This window comes from Pseudonaja textilis, chromosome 2 (assembly GCF_049901715.1).
Source record: "Pseudonaja textilis isolate UNSWEBS1 chromosome 2, rPseTex1.2, whole genome shotgun sequence".
Classification (NCBI taxonomy): domain Eukaryota; kingdom Metazoa; phylum Chordata; class Lepidosauria; order Squamata; family Elapidae; genus Pseudonaja; species Pseudonaja textilis.
The window spans coordinates 206,873,013-206,896,362 of record NC_141991.1 but is presented as its reverse complement, the minus strand read 5'-3'; the positions used below and the strand labels follow the sequence as shown (position 1 = coordinate 206,896,362).

At 31.3% G+C, this 23,350-nt stretch overlaps 1 protein-coding gene across 2 annotated transcripts in view; it reads left to right on the top strand.

The window, feature by feature from the left end:
* The window catches only part of DMXL1 (Dmx like 1), a 78,972-nt gene that overhangs the window by 43,313 nt on the left and 12,309 nt on the right, over positions 1–23,350 (top strand). For both annotated transcript variants that reach the window (XM_026720329.2, XM_087926915.1), the window contains exons 29-42: positions 6,649–6,824; positions 7,234–7,373; positions 8,107–8,192; positions 9,275–9,476; positions 12,049–12,166; positions 12,964–13,026; positions 14,311–14,397; positions 15,938–16,059; positions 16,605–16,746; positions 18,747–18,807; positions 19,223–19,350; positions 20,851–20,943; positions 21,897–21,988; positions 22,635–22,687. In XM_026720329.2, the coding sequence (XP_026576114.2) occupies positions 6,649–6,824; positions 7,234–7,373; positions 8,107–8,192; positions 9,275–9,476; positions 12,049–12,166; positions 12,964–13,026; positions 14,311–14,397; positions 15,938–16,059; positions 16,605–16,746; positions 18,747–18,807; positions 19,223–19,350; positions 20,851–20,943; positions 21,897–21,988; positions 22,635–22,687 (1,563 nt within the window). The remainder of the gene's footprint in view (positions 1–6,648; positions 6,825–7,233; positions 7,374–8,106; positions 8,193–9,274; positions 9,477–12,048; positions 12,167–12,963; positions 13,027–14,310; positions 14,398–15,937; positions 16,060–16,604; positions 16,747–18,746; positions 18,808–19,222; positions 19,351–20,850; positions 20,944–21,896; positions 21,989–22,634; positions 22,688–23,350) is intronic.

Here is a 23,350-nt window from a genome sequence, read left to right as displayed (position 1 = left end):
GAGTAAGATATACCTCTTGCTGGCTAGTTTAACAATGACAGTATTATAATTTTGTGTGGGTGAAAAACATCATACAAGTAAGAGTGAGAAATCAGGTTCCAATAAAAATATTGTTTAATATTGTGTATAATATTCCTGTTGTTAAAAAATAATATAACTGTTCACTTTGTATGCATGCCTACTTATGGGAATACGGTTCTCTATATTCAAGGAAGCTAGTGCCGCAGTAAATAAGCTATTCATAATTTTAAGTATAAGTAAAATTGTTGCCTTATGAATGTATAATGTATACATAAAGAGTCCTAAATAAATTTGAAAAAGGTTCTGTTTGGAAAATTAAATCATTTTCCATTTGTAACCTTTTAATGTTGACAACATACTGGTTGAACATTTTTAAAAATGTTGAAAATTTTGTTTTCTATTATGTATGACAGCAATATTCTATCTAAGCGTAGTCTTATGTTTTCTCTCTTTGGCAGGTAGGCACTTCCCTATGCCTAGCCCACACCAGGTAGTAGTATTTTCTATGGAATGCGTGGGGTTTACCAAATCTCTAACAACCATCAGTACTCATAGTCCTATCAAACTTGCAGGCAAGATGCTAGCTTCAGTTCTAGGCATTTGAATCTAGTATTGATATGTGATGTGACCTTGCATAAAAAAAATAATCAAGCAAAAACAGTCTCTTTGTAAGTCATGATCTCTGATTTGTGGTTTATTGTCAGAAAAATTAACCAAAATTTCAACTATTTCAAATCATATAGTTGGTTATTTTCATACTAAATTAGTTTTAATAATGAAGGAAGACCATGACTTGCAATTATCAGAACTATTCCAATATATTTGTGTCCATCAAGCTGCTTGTTTGTGTCACATGACTGTATGCATGTGGCTATGAATTTTTGTTAGTTTAGCCTAAATTTTTTTTTAATGAAAAGTAATTTATTAATTGAAGATTAGTGTAGATTAGCAAATAATAAAAATGTATAATGGTGTTTACAAATGATAGGAGTATACAATTGATTTTATTTTGATTATAGTTAGATATGTAACTAGCATGTCTGACACCAAAAGATCTTTGGAGAGATGGATCTTGACAGACTACAACACTGGGCCATATCTAACAAAATGAAATTCAATGTAGAGAAAAGTAAAGTCCTACGCTTAGGCAAGAAAACCCAAAAGTACACATACAGACTGGATGAAACCAGGCTCAATCGCAGTAACTGTGAGAGGGATCTTGGAGTCTTAGTGGACAACCAGCTAAATATGAGCCAGCAGTGTGAAGCAGCAGCCAAAAAAACTAATGCAATCCTAAATTGCATTAATAGAGGGATACAATCAAGATCAAGTGAGGTACTAATACCACTCCATAAAGCCTTAATAAGACCACATCTAGAATACTGCATCCAGTTTGGGTCACCACATTATAAAAAAGATGTTGAGACTAGAAAAAATACAGAGAAGAGCAACCAGAATGATAGGGGACTGGAGACTAAAACATATGAAGAATGGTTACAGGAACTGGGCATAGCTAGTCTAGTGAAGAGAAGGACCAGTGGAGACATGATAGCAGTCTTCCAATATTTGAGGGACTGCCACAGAGAGGAGGGGATCAAGCTATTTTCTAAAAATCCTGTAGGCTAGATAAGGAATTATTGGATGGAAACTGAACAAGTAGAGATTTAATCTGAAAATAAGGAGAAATTTTATGACATTGAGAACAATCAACCAATGGAACAGCTTGCCCTCGGACGTTGTGGGAGCATCATCACTTGAGACCTTCAAGAAGAGATTGGACTGCCATTTGTCAGAAATGATGTAGGGTCTCCCGCTTGGGCACGGGGTTGGACTAGATGACCTACAAGATCCCTTCCAACTATGATTATCTGTTAATCTGTTAAAATGATGGGTAGAACTCAATTCAGCCAGAAAACGCCATCTTTGACACAGGACTCAGATTTCAAAAAGATCTCTATGATCTTGTATTGGATATTTTTACTACTGATGTCAGCTTTCTTTATGAAGTACATAAAATTGATTTCAGTGAAATTCAGATAAAAGAAATTAATCTGTTAATAGATTTTCTATGCACTGTTTCAGAGGAGGAGGCATAATTGATTTATTCATTTAACTCAGATTTGAATTTTTGGTAGAATGTTTTTCAGGGTTTGTGTTTGGATAGAGACAAATAGAAAATTATATAACTTTTCAAAGTAGACTGATACTACTTAAATGTATATTGATAGTACTCAACCTATGACTACTATTGAGCCCAAAATTACTGTTGCTAAATGACACAATTGTTAAATGAGTTTTGCCCCATTTTACAACCTTTCCTGCCACTATTGTTAAATGAATCACAGCAGTTGTCAAATTAATAACACAGTTAAGTGAATCTGGCTTCCACATTGATTTTGCTTGTTTTGCAAAAGGTGGTTCCATAATTCTGGGACATGCAACCTTTATAAATAAGAATTAGTTGCTAAGCATCCAAATTTGAATCACATGATCATGAGAATACTGCAAGTTTTAAGTGTGAAAACTATTGTAAGTCACTTTTTTCAGTGCCATTGTAACTTCAAAAAATCACTAAACAAATGGTTACTAGTCAGGCACTACCTATATGTAGTTTCATGCACTGGTTTGTTTAATGATTTAAACATTCTAAAAATGCAAATAAAAATTATTCCTTTTAAGGGTAGTTTATGTTATTCAGGGTTGCAAAAGTGGTTAAGATGCATAGATATAAGGACTGCGAATTCTAGGCCTGCTTTAGTCATGAAAGCCATCTGGATAATTTTTAAGTCAGTCAGTCTCTCTTAGCCCAACCCCACCTCATAAGATTGTGTAGAAAATAGGTGACAGAAATATTATGTATGTTTGCCATCTTGATGTTGTGTTTATGTGTGTTTGCTGTGTGTGTGGATAGATGGATGGATGGATAGAAAGAAAAAATATTTCTATTGGTTACTTAAATTATTTATAGCTGGCTGTTATGTTTATGAAATATTTATATATTTAATAATATGAATATAATATATTTAAAATATAAGTAACGTACGGTACAGTAGGAATAAAAAGATATACTTTTTAAAGTTGTCAAGACATAAGTGTTGACTTTTAGTGTGCTAAAGAGAAGAAATCACCAAGTTAAAATGTACTATCTCCTCCAAAATTCCAGTTTTGGAGAAAGCTGATATTACTATAGACTTTATTTGATAGGAAACATAATCCCAATTATTATTTCGGAATATCATCAGGATTGTTAGTGGATAGCATTCTGGTTGTATACAATGACGTAAACATGCTTAAGTGGATTTGATCAATACATGTGAAATAAAATAAAATTTTTAAAATAAAAAGCTACGATACATCTCAGAAAATTTAAATTGGCATTATCTTGATTTGTGGAAGCATGTGAAAATAGGAATTCATAGGTTGGTGACAGTTGACTATTATATTGCTGTGAATAATACTAATTAAAGATCTCAGGATCAAAGTTATAATAGGGTAATTGGAGAAATGTTAATAAAATAAAGATATAAAGAGTTTTTTTTAATGGAGTGTGCCTATTGTTGTCCATTGTATAAAAGGAAAGGTAGCAAGAATGAATGCACATTTTTTTGAAGAATTAGTTTGTCAAGTGTCCCTGGAAGGTGTTTGACAGAATTTTCGTTAAAAATACAGATGGTGACCATGAGCACTATTTGGGGATTGAAATGAAGCTTTATATTGTGGAGGGGATGCATAGACCAGGTTTATCTCCTTCAGCAATAATTAAAAAAATATATGATGTTATTAGATTCAAAAAAGTACATGAATAACCTTGAACAATGTAAAGATTTGTGAGAGTATGGACCTGAAGATTGCTTGTTCAACTTGATAAAAACAACATGTGAAAGTAGTAAAGCATACAGAATAATCATAGGAATGCTGAGCGAATGGTTCTGTATTGTGGGAGGAAAAAAACAAGGATATGTTATGTCTCCCTGGTTGTGTAATGCAGTTATGGATGAATAAATACAGAATGTAGAAGCTTGTGGTGATATCAGAAGTGTGTTGGGTGGAGTACGAATGTGTTTGTATTTCAGGCATGTAAAAACCCAAATAATTTGCAATACATGTTAGAATATACAGTGCAAAGGAGAACATGGATCTGAAAATGAATGTGTCAAAGATCAAAATAGCTATGATTGAAATGAAAATGGAATAAACAGTTGAAACAGTTATAAACTGAATAAAAGAAAATCTGGACAAAGAAAATTAGTTGTGTAACCTACAGAAATACTTTTTTCTCCTTATTGAGGCCATTTCCCTACTATAAGTATTTTCGTACCACCTCTTAGTGTTGCCGAAGTTATCTACTGTGTCTTATTTCATTAAAACAATTATTGGGTGATTCTATGTAGCTACTGTAGGGAAGTAGTGGAGAAACAGAATCAATATTCAGAATTCATTCAGACACTCTATATGATGAATAAATATTATAGTTAATTTTAATGATTTATTATAAAATGTATATTCATTGGGGATCAATAGCTGTTCTCTGAATAGTTTAGATATTATATGAATTCTTCAGTTTACTTCATTGAAGTGCTAAAAAACCAACCTCTTTTGTGCCCAGAAAACCTGATGTTTAAGTGCTAAAAGCATTAAACAATTCAATGTTTCAGGTCAGCTTTGAAATTTAAAAGCATATAAAAATAGGCCATTGAATAGTTTAAATGTAAAAATAACACCTTTAAATGATAGCATACTCTCTGAAAAACTATAAAATAATTTCCTGAGAATTAAATTGTAGTAAGAATGAAAATATGGCAAAATCTTTTTATTTGTTTTATGTAAATAAAATTTTTAAATACATTATTAGCAAATAAATTAGCATGAATTCTATGTAAGTTGCATACCTTACTATTTGGTGAAATAAATAGGACATTTGTAAAATGATGATACAGATTATAGAAGGATACTGTATATTCAGAGTTACATATTATATTGAAAGCAAATATTTCAATAATTTTGAATGCTGGATTTTTAACTGCAAATATATATCCATTTAAAATATTGCATAAATGGGGCAATCTACCATTCTTTCAAGTAAAAACATTTTACAGAATAAATTTGTAGTTTACTTCTTTTTAAAAAATCCACATTTTAATTTAATTATATTATTTCCCAGTATATTTTAAAAAGGCATGCGCTGCCAAAATAATTCTGTGATATCATTCAATTAAAATTAGGTCAAACTGTTTGGAATTTCAAATGGCTAATGGAATGCAAATTGTGATGAGTGTTGCAACTTTCCATTGCAAGCTGTGGAATGTTCAAAATGTTGCTGCTTGTGCAAAACATGATACAGTTTATGGGTTTTGATACTAAGGCAGTGTCATTTCAGAATGCTTTTTAATTTATTTTTATTTTATTTTAGTGTTTGACTGAATTGGCTTGAGCAACTTCTGTAGGCTTGAGGCCATAATTCTTTCATTCTCTGTTATGTCATTCTTTTAGAAAGACAAAACATCTTTACTTCTCACATCCGTAATTCTTCCTCTCTCAAAATGACAGTCAAAGATCATATCAATTAAATATAGTGCCTATCTGCAAGTCCTTAAACAAGTGTGTCATTTCAGATGGTCATATGATTATTATGGAAAGCAGTTACAAAATTCTTGGAAAGAAACATTTGCTTTAAGAACTTGTGTTACATTTGTATCCCGCACATTTTAAAGAACATTTTTGTCTTTGACAAAAATAAATTGTATACACCTTTATACCGCAAGAGTTCAACTTCAAAAAAATGGTAAACCATGTTTAAAGTGTATTTCTTTTTAAAAAGTGGTATTTTCATTTTTTATAACATTTAAAGTGGCTTGATAATTTTATAATTAATGGGTTAATAATATTGCCCACTTAAATAGCAAATTTATTTTACAGTAGGGAAGATTGAATGGGAATTAGAAATAAGCATATTTTTCAGCCTCTGTATCATGTAACATTTTGTTCAGCTTATTATTTTGTGCCTCCATTTCAATATAAGAGTAAGCTTTATTTTATTTAGTTGGAAAACTAATGTTCCATAGTAAGCAATGCATGTGCATGCTTGTTCTGGCTAAAACACTTTGAACTGTAATATGTAATATTTGATATATCTTTAGCATTAAGGTAAGTGAGATTTTCATCTTTATATATTAAATAGTTTAATGACAATTATTTTGAAGTAACATTTATTTTCAGTAAAAATGTTTATACATAGACTTAATAGAGAACAGTGAAAAAGGAAAAAAAATGTGTATACCCGTGATATGTTTATATTTTCTATTATAATGCATCTCTAAGAGTTTATAAACTTAAACATATATTAACATATAAGCATTGAATATTACTGTTCTCAAATGTATGCAAACAGAATGATTATGAATCATTTGTTTAAAATGCATTTCAAATTTTCGTGGAAATGTAACCAAAAATTTATAAGCAGGAATAAAAGCTAGTCATGATATTGTTTGATTGCAACATAACAGGCATTGATTTATAGTTCTTGCTATAATTAAGCATGTAGGTTATAGTTGATTTGAAAATGAAGATATCATTTATTTATTTGATAAATTTCATTGTCCTATAAAGATGAATGTGGTTTTTTTATAGCCTCTTCTCCTATAGATGATGGTGAGAAGCAAAATAAGCGGTTTAGACTGACATCAAAGTCATCATCAAAAGAAAATTCACCTAGTATTTTACCTGGAAAAGAACAAGACACTTCAATTTACAAAGAGAAATTTATTCCTCCTGAACTTAGTATTTGGGACTACTTTATAGCAAAGGTATTTTTTACATTGTTGGAAGTAAAACTTGTCCTACTGTTCCTTGTCAAATGAAAAATCTATCTCTATCAACTCCTTCTTCAAACTTGTGCATCTACAAATGATAATATTTTCAAATAATATCCTAATCTCTGCTGAGAAATATAAGGATTAAGCTTGCATTCTTACATATATAAATCCTATAAATGTAATAAATAAATAAAATAATAACACCTTAGAAATACATAAAATGCCAATTCAATATAAAGGCAAGAGAAAGGCTAGTATTTTTCTTACCCTGACAAGCAAAATAGTAACACTTCAACAATATATGTCATATTTAAATCATATTTAAATTTAAACACTAAATATTATTTATTATTTAAATAAATACATGTAGTGTTTTTTTAAACTTGTTTTCTTCTTTTAGCCATATCTTGCATCATCCCAAACTAGATTTGAATATGATTCAGAAGAAAGTCAGGACAGCAGTGATGAAGATGAAGATGAAGATGGAGCGTTCTTATCAGATTCAAAACTTCAGGAACACTCTAACTCAAATTCATTTAGGTATAAATTATTACTGAATACAGTTTTTTCTTTACACAATTCAACAATTTTTCAGGCATGTTTTCATTCATCATCTTACATTAGGACATATATTGTATGATGCTAATTTAGAGTTTTCCCTGTCTTTTGGTTGGGACAGCAGACTAGTCAGAAGAAATCCTCTAAAGCGTTTGATATTTCAGCAATGCATTGTATATTTTCCTTGAATCCTGCAAATTAAACACATCACAGTGTTCTCTAAAGCAAACTAAGGTACAAACTCTGGTTCTAGTTTAGCACAGGCAGAAGAAATTATATAATTCTTTACCAAAGCTAAGGCTTTTCAAAATTTGTATTGCCATGGTTTCTTAAAATTATTAATCTATTGGCATGACTTCCATCCCCTATTCCAGTGATGGCTAACCTTTCAAATCTTATCTCAAGAGTGGCCTTGCCTAATTACAATGTTTTATCCAAAGAGAGTTTTAACAGCTACTTTATAGGGTTGAAGTGTATGTGGGGAAGAAGAGTGCAAAAGCATTATAATTAGGGTTAAATTTAAAATAAAATATTAATTATTTGTGTCCTTATTTGCTCTTATAATAAATTTACAATAATGTGTGGTACCTTGTAATAGATATGTTTACAGTACTAAGAGAAAAAGGGTTAGCTAAATAGTTAAAAACACAATATTTTTAGTCTTCAGCAACATGGAAATTGCTGGAAAAACAATACCATTTTATTTGTTCTTTAGTTGGTCATTAATGCGCTTGGCTATGGTTCAGCTAGTTCTCCGTAACTTGAAAAGTTTCTACCCATTGGCTGGACATGACCTTACAGGTAATTAATATATTTTTGATCATTGGTGGACATCATTGTTTTTATGTATGCATATGACTGCATTAATTTAAACTAGAAGTAAGTAAACAGGAAGTCTTTTTATAGTTGTTGTCATTTGAAATTACTCATTTTTTTATTTGAAATATAGTATCAAGCTTGTAATGTGTTTTTGAGCTGGGGATCTTTCAAAATGATGACAGCCAAAATAGAACTTTGTCAGTAAAATTCGGAACATCTGATATATGTATATGATAATAGATTGTAAGAATATATTAACTGTAGACATTTAAATTCAGTTAGGCTACCTGTTTATTCTCTATAATTTCAGCAGACTGTTTTCAGACTCAACTGCTAATTCACAAACCATTTCGCAATTCATGCAGTGTGGGATAGGGTGGGTGAGATAAGGTGAGAAAGAAACATTTCTCTTTCTCTCAGCAATATTGCTGCAGATGGCAATGTTTCTAGTTCAAGAGCTGCTAGGAATAGGGAAAAATTATTTTTCTTCAGGACATTCTATTAATAGCTGATGCAGACAACCTATGCATACTTAATGAGAAACTAGGTCCTGTTTTAACTCAGTAAAATGGTTCTGTTTAATCTGAAGAGTTCTTACATTGTTTTTCATTCAGCGGTATGTTTGCTAACTTCAATTTTGATATACATAGCTACTTCTGAAGTTCTGAAGTTCACCTTAATGAGAAAACATGTCTGGAAGGTTTTTAGTGTTATTAATATTCTGACGACAGCAACAGTTGTGGAAAGTATATAGTATAACCATTCAGAGAATGTAATATCATCATATTTGAACGACCCCATAATCCCTTGTGGGGTGGAGCAATTGAATGGAGCTAGCATTTAATGGCCAGCTGCCCTTCCTATCGCCAATGCAGAGCTTTGTTCAGCAGATATATTCTCATTGTGCCCAGAGAGGGAAATATCTGCCTCTACCTAGGACTGAACTCACAGCCACCTGATTGTGAGGCGCGAGCTCCACCTCTAGGCCACCGCACCACTTTATTCAGAGAATATAATATACTTTAAAGAAAATACTGTACTGAATAAAAAATATCTGTCCTTAGAACTTCCAGTTTGTTCACCACTATGCCACGCAGTTCTAAAGACTCTTCAGCGTTGGGAACAAGTTCTTCTCAGACGACTTGAAATGCATGGAGGTCCACCGGAAAACTTTATTTCTATTCACATTTTACAAGATGCCTCATCTTCAGGCCCTGCACTACTTCGCCACAAAACTTTGCTAGAACCAACAAACACTCCTTTCAAGTAAGTTTATACCTGGAACAGGTTAAATTTCATTATATTTCTTACCTATTATTTAGTGAAGTATATGGAAACTCTTGGGAGTGCTTATTTTTCATTCACAAATTCACAATTTAGCTCTGCCATTTCTACATCTTTTAACTTTTCATTGCCACGAATAATAGAAATTGTTAAGTGTGGATTAAGTAACTAAAAGAAACCTAAGAGATATATACAACTAGGGCCTTGAAAATGATAAGGAAGGAGTTCTTTGGCTGAAAACAAGTTTTGCAAGAAGAACAACAATGGGTACAGTCAAGAGAGACAGAAAATGCCCTTGAGTTTCCATGACAAAACATCCAAAAGAAGGTTAATATGCTTGGGTGATTCCCACAAGAAAAAAAAGTAGATATTTTGGGGCAAATACTTTGCAATACCAATATGCTGTCTCAGAATTTATAAATAAAATATAGGACATAATTATTTCCAAGATTTATCAAGTTCTATACTATCCCCTATTGTTTGTTCTCTCTCTCTCTCTCTCTCTCTCTCTCTCAGAGAGAGAGAGGGAGGGAGGGAGAACGTACAAACATATATGAGATATCAATAGGGTGTGCAATTAGAATGTAATCTCTGCTGATCATCTTGGCTATTGGTTGCTTTATTTCCCATGCTTGCTTGACTGTATTTGTTTCTAGGTGATATTTCTTGATTGGGTATTTGTTTGTCTTCTTGTTTTTCACCATTTTTTCTTCCCTCTAGTTTATTTGTTTCTGTTACTTGTTTCCCTCCTTAGTTTATTTGTTTCTGATCTTAGCATGCTAAAGTTATTTTCTAACAAGAACTTCCATTTTGATGATGCCCCCTGGTTTGCCTGTATAGTTTGAGCTATTTCTGACAGGGCTTCAGTCTCTTATCCCTGGATAGACCTTTGCAATTCTTTCAGTTCTGCTTTTAAATATTTCATCTTTGTGTCAAATATAAATAACATTGTAAATAACAAACAATGAAATGTGTGTGTGTGTGTGTGTGTGTCTGGCCTCTTTTCAGTTGTCTAGATATCCCCCCCAATAAAATAGAATTCATCATATTTTGTAAGGCTTATAAAAGTTCATCCTCAAACAATTTGTAATAAGTGGGTAAACTATCCAGGCATCTTTCTGATTTTAATTTTTGTTATAATTCCAAAAATTTCCCTTATTATCAGGACTGTTCAAAAGCTTTCTTTTTCTCTGTAATCTTTGATAAATGTTATTTTGTTAACCATTTTCTCCAGGGAAATTTATTGTCCTTTATATAAATTAGAATAATTTATAAATTATTATTTTTCATTTATGTTCACCTTATCTATTATTACTGTGATTTCTCTCGTAATTTTAATATCATTTTATTTCCCTTTTCCTTTCATGAATTTATTCTAGCATTTTCTTGGTTTCTTGCAAACTCAAAAATGTTTGCTAGTCTCATTCATTTTTATTTCCCTTTCTCTTGACAACATAGAAATTATTCTCTATAAAAGCTTATATTTGTTGGATAATATCTTGTGTTCTCTAGAAGCGTCTTTAATTCTTGGAAGCTTCTTTAATTCTTGTGAATCTTTTTAAATTATGTATAGCAAAATGGATTAGATCATACTTTAGGTAACATTTATGTAGAAATATCAAGGAAAGAAATATAAATCAGTGGCAGCCATGTAAAGGAGGATGAGTTAACAGCTAAAGAGATTAATTCAGAATATCTCAGTGAGCTTTCAGCCGTGGTGGCACAGTGCCTAGAATGCAGTGTTGCAGAAGTAGTTCGATTCTCACCCATTCAAGGTTGACTCAGCCTTCCATCTTTCTGAGGTCAGTAAAATGAGGATGCAGTTTGTTGAGGGCAATATGCTGACTCTGTAAACTAGTTAGAGAGGGGCTATAAAGCACTGTGAAGTGGTACATAAGTCTAAGTGCTGTTGCTATTTCAAGGATTAAATGTCAGTTTTGTGGTCCTTACCCATTCCTTAATCACACTAATATTCTACATATACTAATTTGAAACATGAGTCATACTTTCAACTTCAGCCATTAATCAATAGGTATCAGTAAAAAGCAGTTGCTGGGAAAACAAAGTTGTAATTATTTCTTCCCGAGTATTCTGTGACCACTTACTTCTAAAACAGTTCAATAATTGCTATTAATGCAAATTAAACAGAAAAGATGTTGGCTTATAAAATATATTATTTGAGTAACTTCCTTCAGTCTTGCAACCATCCCATCTTCCAAGTTATAAATTAATCATATCACATATGCAGATATTTTTGCAGTTCCTCAGTAAAATGATTCAGTATGATCAGCAGACTCTAGCTATGTTCTACTTATTGCAACTATAGAAATTATTTTTGACAAGAATAAAATGATGTACTGGATAATATCAAATATATTATGTTTTACTTGTGCCATTTTCTTTCTATGCCTGACAAATATTTGCAATAGGGAATCAGTTTTCTGCATTCATTTGTCAATATACATACTAATGTATATAAAATTACTTGTATTCGTTTGAAATTATACCACATGTTAAAAATGTTACGCATGTTAAAAATGATTCTCATTTTTAGATCCAAAAGTCATTATGCATTATCCGTAAAAAGACTTTGGCAGTACCTCGTTAAACAAGAAATGGTCCAAGAAACCTTCATCAGAAACATATTTGCCAAAAAAAAGTGTTTAAATGAGGTTAGTGTTATATGTTTATGCAGAAATTAAAATCAATTAATTACAATTTAATTAATTTCTTTTTGAATTTAAAATTTTACTACTATTCTATAGAAATAAATTCCAAAATATTTCCTCTAGGAATATAGTAATAGAAAAGGTGAAGGTATATTGCATATAACTATTTGCAATCCTCTGTGGTTTATTGAATCATTGGATTGTATTACTGACTATTAAGAAGAAGAAATATTCATCAAGTTAGCTATCTCCAGAATATAATACAAAATAATATATGGTTGACTACTTTGGCTGCTATTCTCATGCATTATCTTCTAGGCTTATTCCAAGTAAACTAATTAACCTTCAGAACACACCCGTAATAATTTTGTCAGCTGTGCCTTTTCCCTTTTTTCATAACTACTATACATCCCAAACTATGATGAATAATTCTTGACTCTTTAGCTGTAATATCTGAGCTTTTGCCTCTTTAATTTAGTATTCAGCACAGATGTAATTATGTCTCTGGTTTGGGGGAAAGGAGGACAGAATTCTATTTTTCTTTTAAAATTTTTGAACCATCATACATGTAAAATTCAAGCTGAATTAGATCTGTATAACCTCTGAAAAAGCTACTACATATATTATCTACATGTAAAGCAAGTTTTTAAACTATTTTTTTAAAGTAGAGGAAATTATACTAACTTCAGGTAATTTCAAAAATGTGTTCTATATATGGTCATCTTGCATATTGTTTCATATTATTAATATATTAATTTTTCATGTAGTTCTTTCTGTTGTTCTTTTCCTTTTGGATTTAGTCATTAGAAGACCAGGCTGAACTTACCAAAACTACTTCAGGAGATGAATCAGGAATCAATAAGGTATGTATCATAATAATAAGAGATGTATGCTAATTATCCTAAAAGGTTTTCTAGAAAATATTTTAGTACCTCATATGTAAGATATTAACCAAACCAAATTTGCTAAAATCTACAAATTTGATTAAAATCTTTTTAATCTAAGCAGCATTCTAGTAGTGTACAGGCATTTCTTGATGTACTATTCGTTTAGTGACCTTTCAAAGTTACAATGGTACTTAAAATAAGCAACTTATGGTATAATATTATGTGTGTTCAAAAGAGATTTGATACAGACAGTACGGTGTTGTTGCAGAAATGGAAACATGATGTATAATAAAAGAAAATGTATAATAAAAAGTAATAATAAAGTGTCTTTTGACGAGTTATCACATTTATGACCATTGCAACATTCCCATCATCATATGATGAAAATTCATGCGCTTGGCAACTAGCATGTATTTTGACAGTTTCACTGCCTCAGGGTCATGTGATCACCATTTGTAACCTTCCCAGCTGGCTTCCTTCAAGCAAAGTCAATGGAGAAAGACACATTTGCTTAACAATCATGTGATTCAGTGATTCACTTTACAGCTATGTCAAAAAAAAGGTTGTAAAATGGGGTACAATTCATATAACTGGCTTGTTTAGCAATGGAAATTTTGGGCTTGATTCTTGTAAGTTGAAAAATACCTGTACAGAATTGTACAATATTCTGTAAGGCCATGAAGACCTAGTTATAAGGTTAGAATGTGTTTAGAGTCCCATATCTTGGCTTATCAACATGTGTGGCAATAGTTTTATTCATGATCATGTACATTTATTCTGCTTTATATTGCTTTATATTTTTATGATACATGCCACCTAGAGTCAATTGTTGAGATGGGTGGCTATAGAAATTAGATAAATAAATATTGTACTTAACAATGTTCTGGTTTGAAGTTGCTGATTTGTTTTAAATGACATGCAATAAATATCAAATAATTTTCCAATTCGCAGCAATTACGTGATCAGTGCTTACTAATAAATGAGACATTTCTTAGGCTCAGCTTATCTTTTAGGAATTTTCACTACCATTTTTTAGTTTTTTAGGTGAATGAACTGAATTTAATCTGAATAAATGATTATATAGATATAGGATCCCACCAAAATGTTTTATTAGGCTATCTTGAATTTATAATTATGTTTAATTAGGCTAGATATATTCCTGATTAATGTATGATCTACATTACCATGATCTAAAATATGAAAACCTTATTATTGTGTTGTATTGTGTATGCTTCCCTTTCTCTTTTCTTTTTAACCCAGATAGAGCATGATGCAGGATCTCCTGGAAGTAAAGCAAGAATTATCCATAAAGAGTCTGACATTATCACTGCCTTTGCTGTCAATAAGGTATAGATAGATGGAAAATATTCCTTAAATATTTTGAAATGTTGTAACTTACATCCATATAAAGGAACTTCTATTGTACTTTCCAAGTAGAGGATCTATACTAAATTATTGCTTTGTAATAAAGATTTTTGGTTCTACAGCACCAAGGGCACTGACATCTTCCTTGAAGTATAGTTTTTATTTTTATTGTTTACATTTAAAAACCACCCACCTCTCTCACAGAGGGACCCTGTGTGATGTACAAATAGAATGTTAAAAACATACAAAATATTATAACAGAAACTAAATATAAAAATTTAACACATGACAAGAATATATTTACAAAATTAAAGAGTAGCAGCAGGACAAACAAATTAATGTAATCGAATGGGAAATTTTAAGTGGGAAGTATTTTATGTTAAAAAGATTATAAAACTGATCATTTATGTTATAACTGGCTATCATAAGTAAATGGAGATGCCATGGAAATCTTAGGAACCATTTCATTAATTCTATCAGTCCTGCTACCGTGTTTCTCCAACAATACGGCCTCCACCAATAGGAAGACCCAGCATGTTTTCTAGGCATAAAATCAAATTAAGCCCCTCCCCCCAAATTTAGGCCTAGTTTAAAACATGCAAAATGGGGGGAAGGGTGGGGGGACTTGCCGTTAGCGCCCCGTGGGCAGCAATTCCTCGCCACCAGCTGCTCCTAACAGGGGATCATGGCGAAGCGCAGAGAGCTCCCTACTCCCACCAAACACCTTTGCTGCAGACCCAAGACCTTTGGCACCTGCCGCTGTTGCTTTCCCTTCTGCCCATCCCGCCGCCATGTTTGGAGCTGCCACTTCCGTGTTTGGTGGTGAGGCTGCCTGCAGGGCGCTCTAGATGAGGATGAAAGGGGGGGAAATTAAGTCACCCTCGAAAAGACGGCCTAGCCGTTTTTTCGGGGCTCCCAAAAAAATAAGGCCCGGCCTTATTATGTGAGAAACACGGTAGTTACTTTAGATATGAGTCATATTCCCTCTGAAGGTGTTTCATGATTTGCTGATGAGACAATCTCACCATTGCAGAATAATGTCAGTTTAAAGTTGTTGCATAGTCTTATGTGTCTCTTCAAATTTCTGGTCATTATGTAAAAGCCCTACATGGTACAGGAATAAGCTATATCAGGAATTGTCTTGCTGAAATTTAATTTGCCATTCCTGCCAAGCCCATTCCCTCTTTAATTTAGGTGACAGGCCTTTTCAGCAGTAGAAACAAGACTGTGTTTTTCCAATGTATTTGGTTCCATCCTTTGTAACATTTCACAAGGCTATTTAAAATGTTGTTCAGATGTGCCTTTAGTCCAATTTGACTGTGTACCTATTGTAGTTTTGTATAATTCTGATTTGAATATACCTTGGTTGATTCTCTGGTCTTCAGATTATATAAATCTTTTGTCCTTTCAGCTTATCTAATTCTTGATTTTATTCTTGCCTTGTTCATTGCCTAGAGTCTGAATATACATATGGGGACCCTAGACAGATAATGTGAAATAAATATGTATTTCTCCATTTTAGGCCAACAGGAATTGTATTGCAATAGCTTCAAGCCACGAAATTCAAGAACTGGATGTTTCTGGAATTTTAGCAACTCAGATCTACACTTGGGTTGATGATGATATTGAAGTAGAAGCTAAAGGGTATTTCTTTTTATTGTATTTTTGCCCATAATCTTAACATTGACATGTAGTCATCTTTAACAATGACTTAACATTGAACATTTAATGATATCCTATTGAAATACTGACTTATAAATAATGATCTATCTTCTGTTTTTTTTTGTAAAACTGATTAAGCCTCATGTCCCTTTCTTTAGTAATCTTCAGCTCATACATCTTTCTCTTTGTCTTACTGAATCTAACTTCCTAATAATTAGATTTGACTTACTGTGTTGTTAAAAACACTTCCTTTGATTGATAGATAGCATTTCTCTTTTCTTCAACCACTAATTGGCTTTGTCTTAAACTATCCACTGATCGGCTAGGTATTACATCTCATAAGAAAGTCTTAAGTGCAAATGCACCTATCACCAATCAAATAAATTACTGCCAATAACTCGTGATATCAAGTGACAATTCATGGATATAGGTGGCTAAGCATCTTTTTAACTTTGAATTAGAATGAAATATGATATTTGTACGTAGTAATTCATGGCCAATATTCATTTAAACATTTTGTTTTATAGACCTGATGACTTCTTGGTTATACATGCTCGTGATGACTTGGGAAACATTCAAGGAACTACTCCTTATACACACAGCACTCCCGGAACACCAATCAATATGCCATGGCTTGGCAGCACTCAGACTGGCAGAGGTGCTGCTATGGTGAGTCACTTGTTATCAAATAATAATGACCTTAAACATTTATATTTCAATGGCTTTTATTTTATTTATAATATGTACTTCTAAATAATTTATTAAGATTACTTTGAATATTAATATAAATAAATCTTTAACATGGTTTATTTGAACAATTTTGGTTGTGAGGTTACATGTTACAACTTCTCTTTAGAACTTCTGTGTGTTTTCTGTGCACTGTAGCCTACATAGGTAAGTGAAACCTAGAAGAGGATTTTTCTATCTATTTTAGTATTTTCTTCTCAGGTAACATACACTGAGTATGTGTAATAAGTGAAAAAAGGAAGCAAAACCAAATAAATTCTCATGCTTTCCTTGATACTTGATTTATAAGAAACTCCTCTGGAATTGACCCTTTCTTTGCTTTCTTTCAATGCATATTTACTCTATTTTTCAGTGTCACTGTCACTGTCTTTTGGTTTGGATGACATGCTGGTATTTTATAATGAGATATTATTTCTGAGGCTTCTGAGGCATTTTTAGATAATGTTGATTTATGAAATGCAATATAGAATATTTTTTAAATTAGAACATAAAGCTCTCTTACATTTGTATTATTTACATTTTTGTCATGCACCAGTAACAAAGTTTTCCTCATCCTAAGTTAAATATAATGCATGAGTTTTAATAGAAACAATTAAGCTGTAACATGTGTCCATAGTCACAATTTTATTTAAGTCTCTGCCAATCATTATGCTTTTAGCTTGCTCTGCATTTCACAGCTTAATCATCCCAGTTTATACTCAAAACTACTGTTGTATATTTCATTGCTTAACAGGTTTTATGTAATATAGTTTTTCTTATTTCTTTTAGTAAGACAATATAATCAGCATTTACATACTGCTGTATAGAATGTTCAAAGTACATCACAACTATTATAACTGTAATTCTCATTGTAACCTGGCATAATAAATAGATGTTATACTCATTTTGGAGAAAGATGGAAGGTATCTGACCAAAGTGTACCAGAGAACAACCAACTTCTTATTTCACTTTTCTTGCTTTTCATTTAGATTCCCAATATTTCCTCAATTAAGTGATTCTACCAACAAACTTCTCTCCCTCCTGAGCTCTATTTTGTTTGTAATTATACCATGTTCATTTTCTTCCCAGGAACTTCTGTGAATTTCTCATTTAGGTCTATCACTTTCTTACATGGGTATTCCTGAAAACCTTTTCTTGTTTTCACTATTCAGCACTTAAAATCTGAGGCATGACAGCTCATTCACTAAAACTTAGCTTCAGTGTCATCTTAATCTGTTATAGGTCTGTAACATCAAAGAAAAAAAGACAGACATAATTAAATTGCTGACAAACATGTAACACTTTCTGTCACTTTTATCAAATAAACCTTACTTTATTCAGATGGGCTGCTATTTATTTATATTTATATCTTTCACACATCATTTTAGAAAAAATCTTACAGACTGATTAAAAAATCAAATTATGAATTATACCTATATTATATCTTAGTGTTTGCTACAATTTGTGCTTTGTCATCTAGGATTCATTACATAAAACTTTTTTTCCAACCAATATTCCAACCTAAATCTTCTGTGGATAACTAAATGCAAAAAGCATAGTTTTTTCCCTCCTGCTTATTTTTTGTAAAAAGTTTGTTTAGCTCTTTCTTACATGCCTCTGCTTCTACCTTTGTCTTACTTACCTTACAATATACAGGAATATTCCAATAAATTTAATGGAATCAGAAAGGAATTGGCAAGAAAAGAGGTAAGATTGAAATCTAGTGTGTTTAGCAAACCTTAGTTTTATGAACCAAAAACTTCAGGAACTTGGATTTAGATTCTGTTGATATGAACTTTGGTTGATTGCCATCCATTTCTCAAACGCCAAATCATGAAGGGAAGCAAACATAGTAGTGTCTGCATTTTACCCTACTAATAACTTTAAAAGAACATATTTTTGAATAATTCTAAATGGATCTTTTAATCTTTGATATTTAATAGATGATCAAGAAGAATCTCAATAATGTCAGAAGAATGGCTTCTCACCCAACACTACCTTATTGTAAGTTTTTTATTTCTAATTTGTAACTTCATTGTAATTTATAAGAGAAAAATACTAGATGAAATCTAAAAAAGTCTAAATATCTTTGAATTATAAATAATTTGCAGTTATATTTTTTGCAATAGTATTTGATGTGGCTGGACTTGAATGAGTTAAAAACTTTTTATATAGTATGCTAAGTTCCCTAATGTAATATAGATCAAAGTAAGCCCTCAATAATAAAAAGCCAATAATTATTATTTCTAAAACAAGCAAGAGAATAATTGAAGAACTTTTATTTTAATAATTTAGTAGTGTATTTCTAAATGATTATAATTGCTAATCTGTGTTCAGTTCAGTTCTTTTTTGAATTTGTTGTAGATTCTTTTTTCTTCTTCCTTTGTTAATGTCAAAGTTATATATTTTTCTATTGCAGATTTGACAGGTGCCCAGGATGGCAGTGTGAGAATGTTTGAATGGGGTCATTCTCAACAACTTGCATTCTTTCGATCTGGTGGCAACTCCAGAATTACACGAATGAGATTTAATTATCAAGGCAATAAGGTACTATGCTTTTATCTCTTATAAGACAAAAAAAAATCTATTTAAATGTCACTTATAGTTCTATATTCCTTTAATTAAGGCTCACAACAATATGTACAGATTTTAAATAAGTGTATAAATTTACAAATTGCTTATAAATTTGCTGTTGTTTCTTTCCAAAATTTATATGGTTTTTAATAATTAAAAATAATCCAACTATTACAAACATCACAAATGAATATTTATATTTATTTTTATTTTTGAAAACATAAAAAATTATATGTTAGCTGTTGCCCAGCAGTAATCCAATAGCTAGTATCTCTGTTTTTACTCAGTATATAACATCCCCTAAAATTCCAACAGCTTTGTGAGTCTAGCAAAGAAGATTGAACTGAAATGTTATTGCTATCCCAATGTCCTTTCTTTAGTTTTTTTAATCACTGATTATAAAAATAATGGTGATTGATCCTTCATTTTCAGTCATTATTTGATCATTCAAATAATGAATTGAGAAACATGGTTCCACTTCCACTTTGAGACAACCTAACCCAATGTATTAAGCTATTCTAGAGTTAGACTTTTAATTTATGCCTAAGGCTTTCATACCTAAGGCAGGACTAGAACTCATATATTTTTAGTCTGGTGCCTTAATAACTAGACAAAAGTGCTTCTCAATACAGGCATACAATATTATATGTAATTAAATTTAAAGAGTAAAGTAAGCTTAATTATTATTAATTAATAGGGTTTGATTATATGGCCTTGCTGTTAACATAGTGTTGATTGTTATATAGCTATAGAAAGATTATAGAATAAGAGACATCTAGTTTTCTTTTTCTTCTTTTTAAACGACAAAGATTGTCTACTTATAAAGCTATGGCATTATTTGCATAAGGTCCCCAATTATTCCATATTGCAAGCTATCTTTTGCACTATATGATAGTGTTTTTAATCTTTCAAATTGCACCCACACATTACCATATCAGTGTTTCTACCTTTACTAATTACTTATTGATTTTTGTTTTATATGGGATTTAAAAAGACATAGTTTTTTTATATTTTGGAAAATTATAAGATGAGGGAAAAATATCTCCCATAGAAAAATGTCTCCTGTTTCATTTTTTAAGTTCTTTTCTCTGTTCATTAGCAAATGCAATTTCATGAATAAAATTACACAAATAATTTTTTCCAGTTGTGAAATTATAGCTCAGTGAGATCTATGAAATATTTTTTTTGGTCATACTTCAATAGAGTCCAATGTCTTATTTATAGATAAACATTTTGTATTAAACTAGTTGGATCCTATTGTTCTGTAAAATTATGTTACACAAAAAGATATTTTGAATGAATAAATGAAGAGGCTTTATTCATATGAATTCCATTCAGTTCTTTCAGATATACTAGGAATTGCTAATTACTTAATACACATTCATATCCACACACATCTGGAAAAGTTTAACTATGAAGGAATCAAGTAATTAAGTATTAATATAATGTAAAACATGTATCTACTTTCTTTAGTTTGGGATCGTTGATGGTGACGGACACATAAGTTTGTATCAAACAAACTGTAAAGGTTGCCCACATAATGGAAGCACACCTAAACCATACCTGGTAAGTCAGAATATTTCCTAGTTTTTTTTAAATTTAGTTTTATTTTTTATTTTTTTATAACCACAACAACTAAGTCCTTACTTTAATTTGTTACATAGCTATCTTACTTGTATATAGTTTCTTTTTACACAGTGGACAAATATTCTTGGTTGAAAATTGCATGTATACCAAAATCTTCATTATATTTTTTATTTGGGGAAGAAAGAATAGAATTTCCAAGCAAAAATAGACTTTCATACTTCAAACATTTTTCCTCATAGATTTGCTACGCTTGAAAAATCATTTGAAATCTGTAAACTAACTGTGACTTAAGATTGCAGTATTTTATGCTGTCCAGGAAGTTACAGGTAGTCCTTGAGTTACAGTCACAATTGAACCCAAAATTATGTTGCTAAGTGAAACATTTAAGTTTATCCCATTTTACATTTTTTCTTTCCACATTTGTTAAGTGAATTACTGCAGTTAAATTAGTAACATGATTGTTAAGTGAGTCTGGTTTCCCCATTGACTTTGCTTGTCAGAAGGTCACAAAAGGTGATCATATGATTCCAGAACACTGCAACCATTGTAAATGCGAGTCAGTTGCCAAGCATCCGAATGTAACTTGTGTGACCATGGGGATACTGCAATGGTCATAAGTGTGAAAAATGGTCATAAGTCACTTTTTCAGTGCCATTGTAAGTTCAAATGGTCACTAAGTGAACTGTTGTAAATCAAAGACTACCTGTATTAAGCTAATCCATAAACTGGAGATTAACATTCAGTTACTAACAGAATTGAAGGTTCTGCTATTCTATGAAAATAATAATAATAATAAGCAGGGGAAAAATCCTGCTAAGTAAACTGTTGCAAGCTTAACCTGAAATTAATATATCATATTTCTAAGTAAATAAGCTGTAAATTAACCATATTTTAGTTGCTTTATTATACTTATTGTTCCTTGATATTTTCAGACATGGCAATGCCATAATAAAACGGCTAGTGATTTTGTTTTCATCAGTTCTTCGTCTTTGATAGCTACTGCTGGGTTATCTACTGACAACAGGTATTAAAAAAATTTCAAGATCAAGATCATATTTATGTTCACATTTTTATAAAGTAACAAAAGCATGATAAAAATCAAATAAATAATAAAAAACAGCCATGATGATTCCAGAGATTATTTGCACATTGTGCTGTACTAAAAAATCTTGGATGGCATTTAGAAAATCTGCACATTGACAAAATTTTCATCTGTCATTTACAAATGGCCGTACTGTTTAGAATCTGCACATATATAGATGGTCATTGAATTACGAACACAATTGAGCCCAGAATTCATGTTAAGTGAAACATTTGTTAACTCACTTAACAACATAAATTTGGAGCTCAATTATGATCGTAAGTCAAGGACTACCTATATTTCAAAGCACTGTACCATCCAATCATTATCTTTTCCTTTTATAATTTTTGTCCCTCAGGGTTCCTATTAAACTGTAATTTCCATAAAAATATTTGAATAGAAATTGTTAAATAAATAGTTTAAAAAATCATATTGATATTACTTCTTCTTTCCAATAAAATAAAAAGTTTCAGATAATTTCAAATGAATTGTTGCTCTTATTTGATGTTTTTTAAATTCTAATTACTAATTCAGCTGTTCTTGTGATATCATTAGATACATTACTATTGCTGTGTTTGTTTCCTTTTAGAAATATTTGTCTGTGGGATACTTTGGTTGGCCCTTCTTGTAGCTTGGTTCATGGTAAGCTTAACTAGCATATATACAAACATAAAACTATAAGTTTTAAGACTTAAAATCTTAAATTACACTTCAGCTCCCAATTGAGAAATAAGATTTTGGTTAGAATTAGCCATTTTACTAATATAACATTATGCACTTGTACATGCAGTCAAGATAACTCTATTTGATAAAAGATCTGTCCATTTTTCTGTACATATATGGTAATGCTAAATAATAAATTGAAACATTTGGAGTTCAAAACAGTGGTTTTGAATTTAAATCACATGAAAAACTTTTTCAGTCATGTAAAAGTTTTAAATTTGGAGCAGCTCTCTCAAAATGGTCCAGGTTTTGAAACATGGTAAGCCATGACAATATATCTCAGCCAAGAATAAACTTACATAATTTATATAAGCTATATAAATTGGTTGAACAATTAAAAAACAGATAACTAACTTACAGCTACAATTTATGGCTTATGACTTCTCACATCAGGTGTGTTTTGGTTTAGAAAAAATACTGAATGTTAACCATAGTATACCTTTAACATGTTTTGCGAACTAGGCCAAAAAGTTATTCTAGAGTTCATAGAAATAAACATCTTGCTTTGGGACTTTTTCTGATTTGGAAGGGACCTTGGAAGTCTTCTAATCCAACCCCTGCTTAGGCAGGAACCCCTCTACC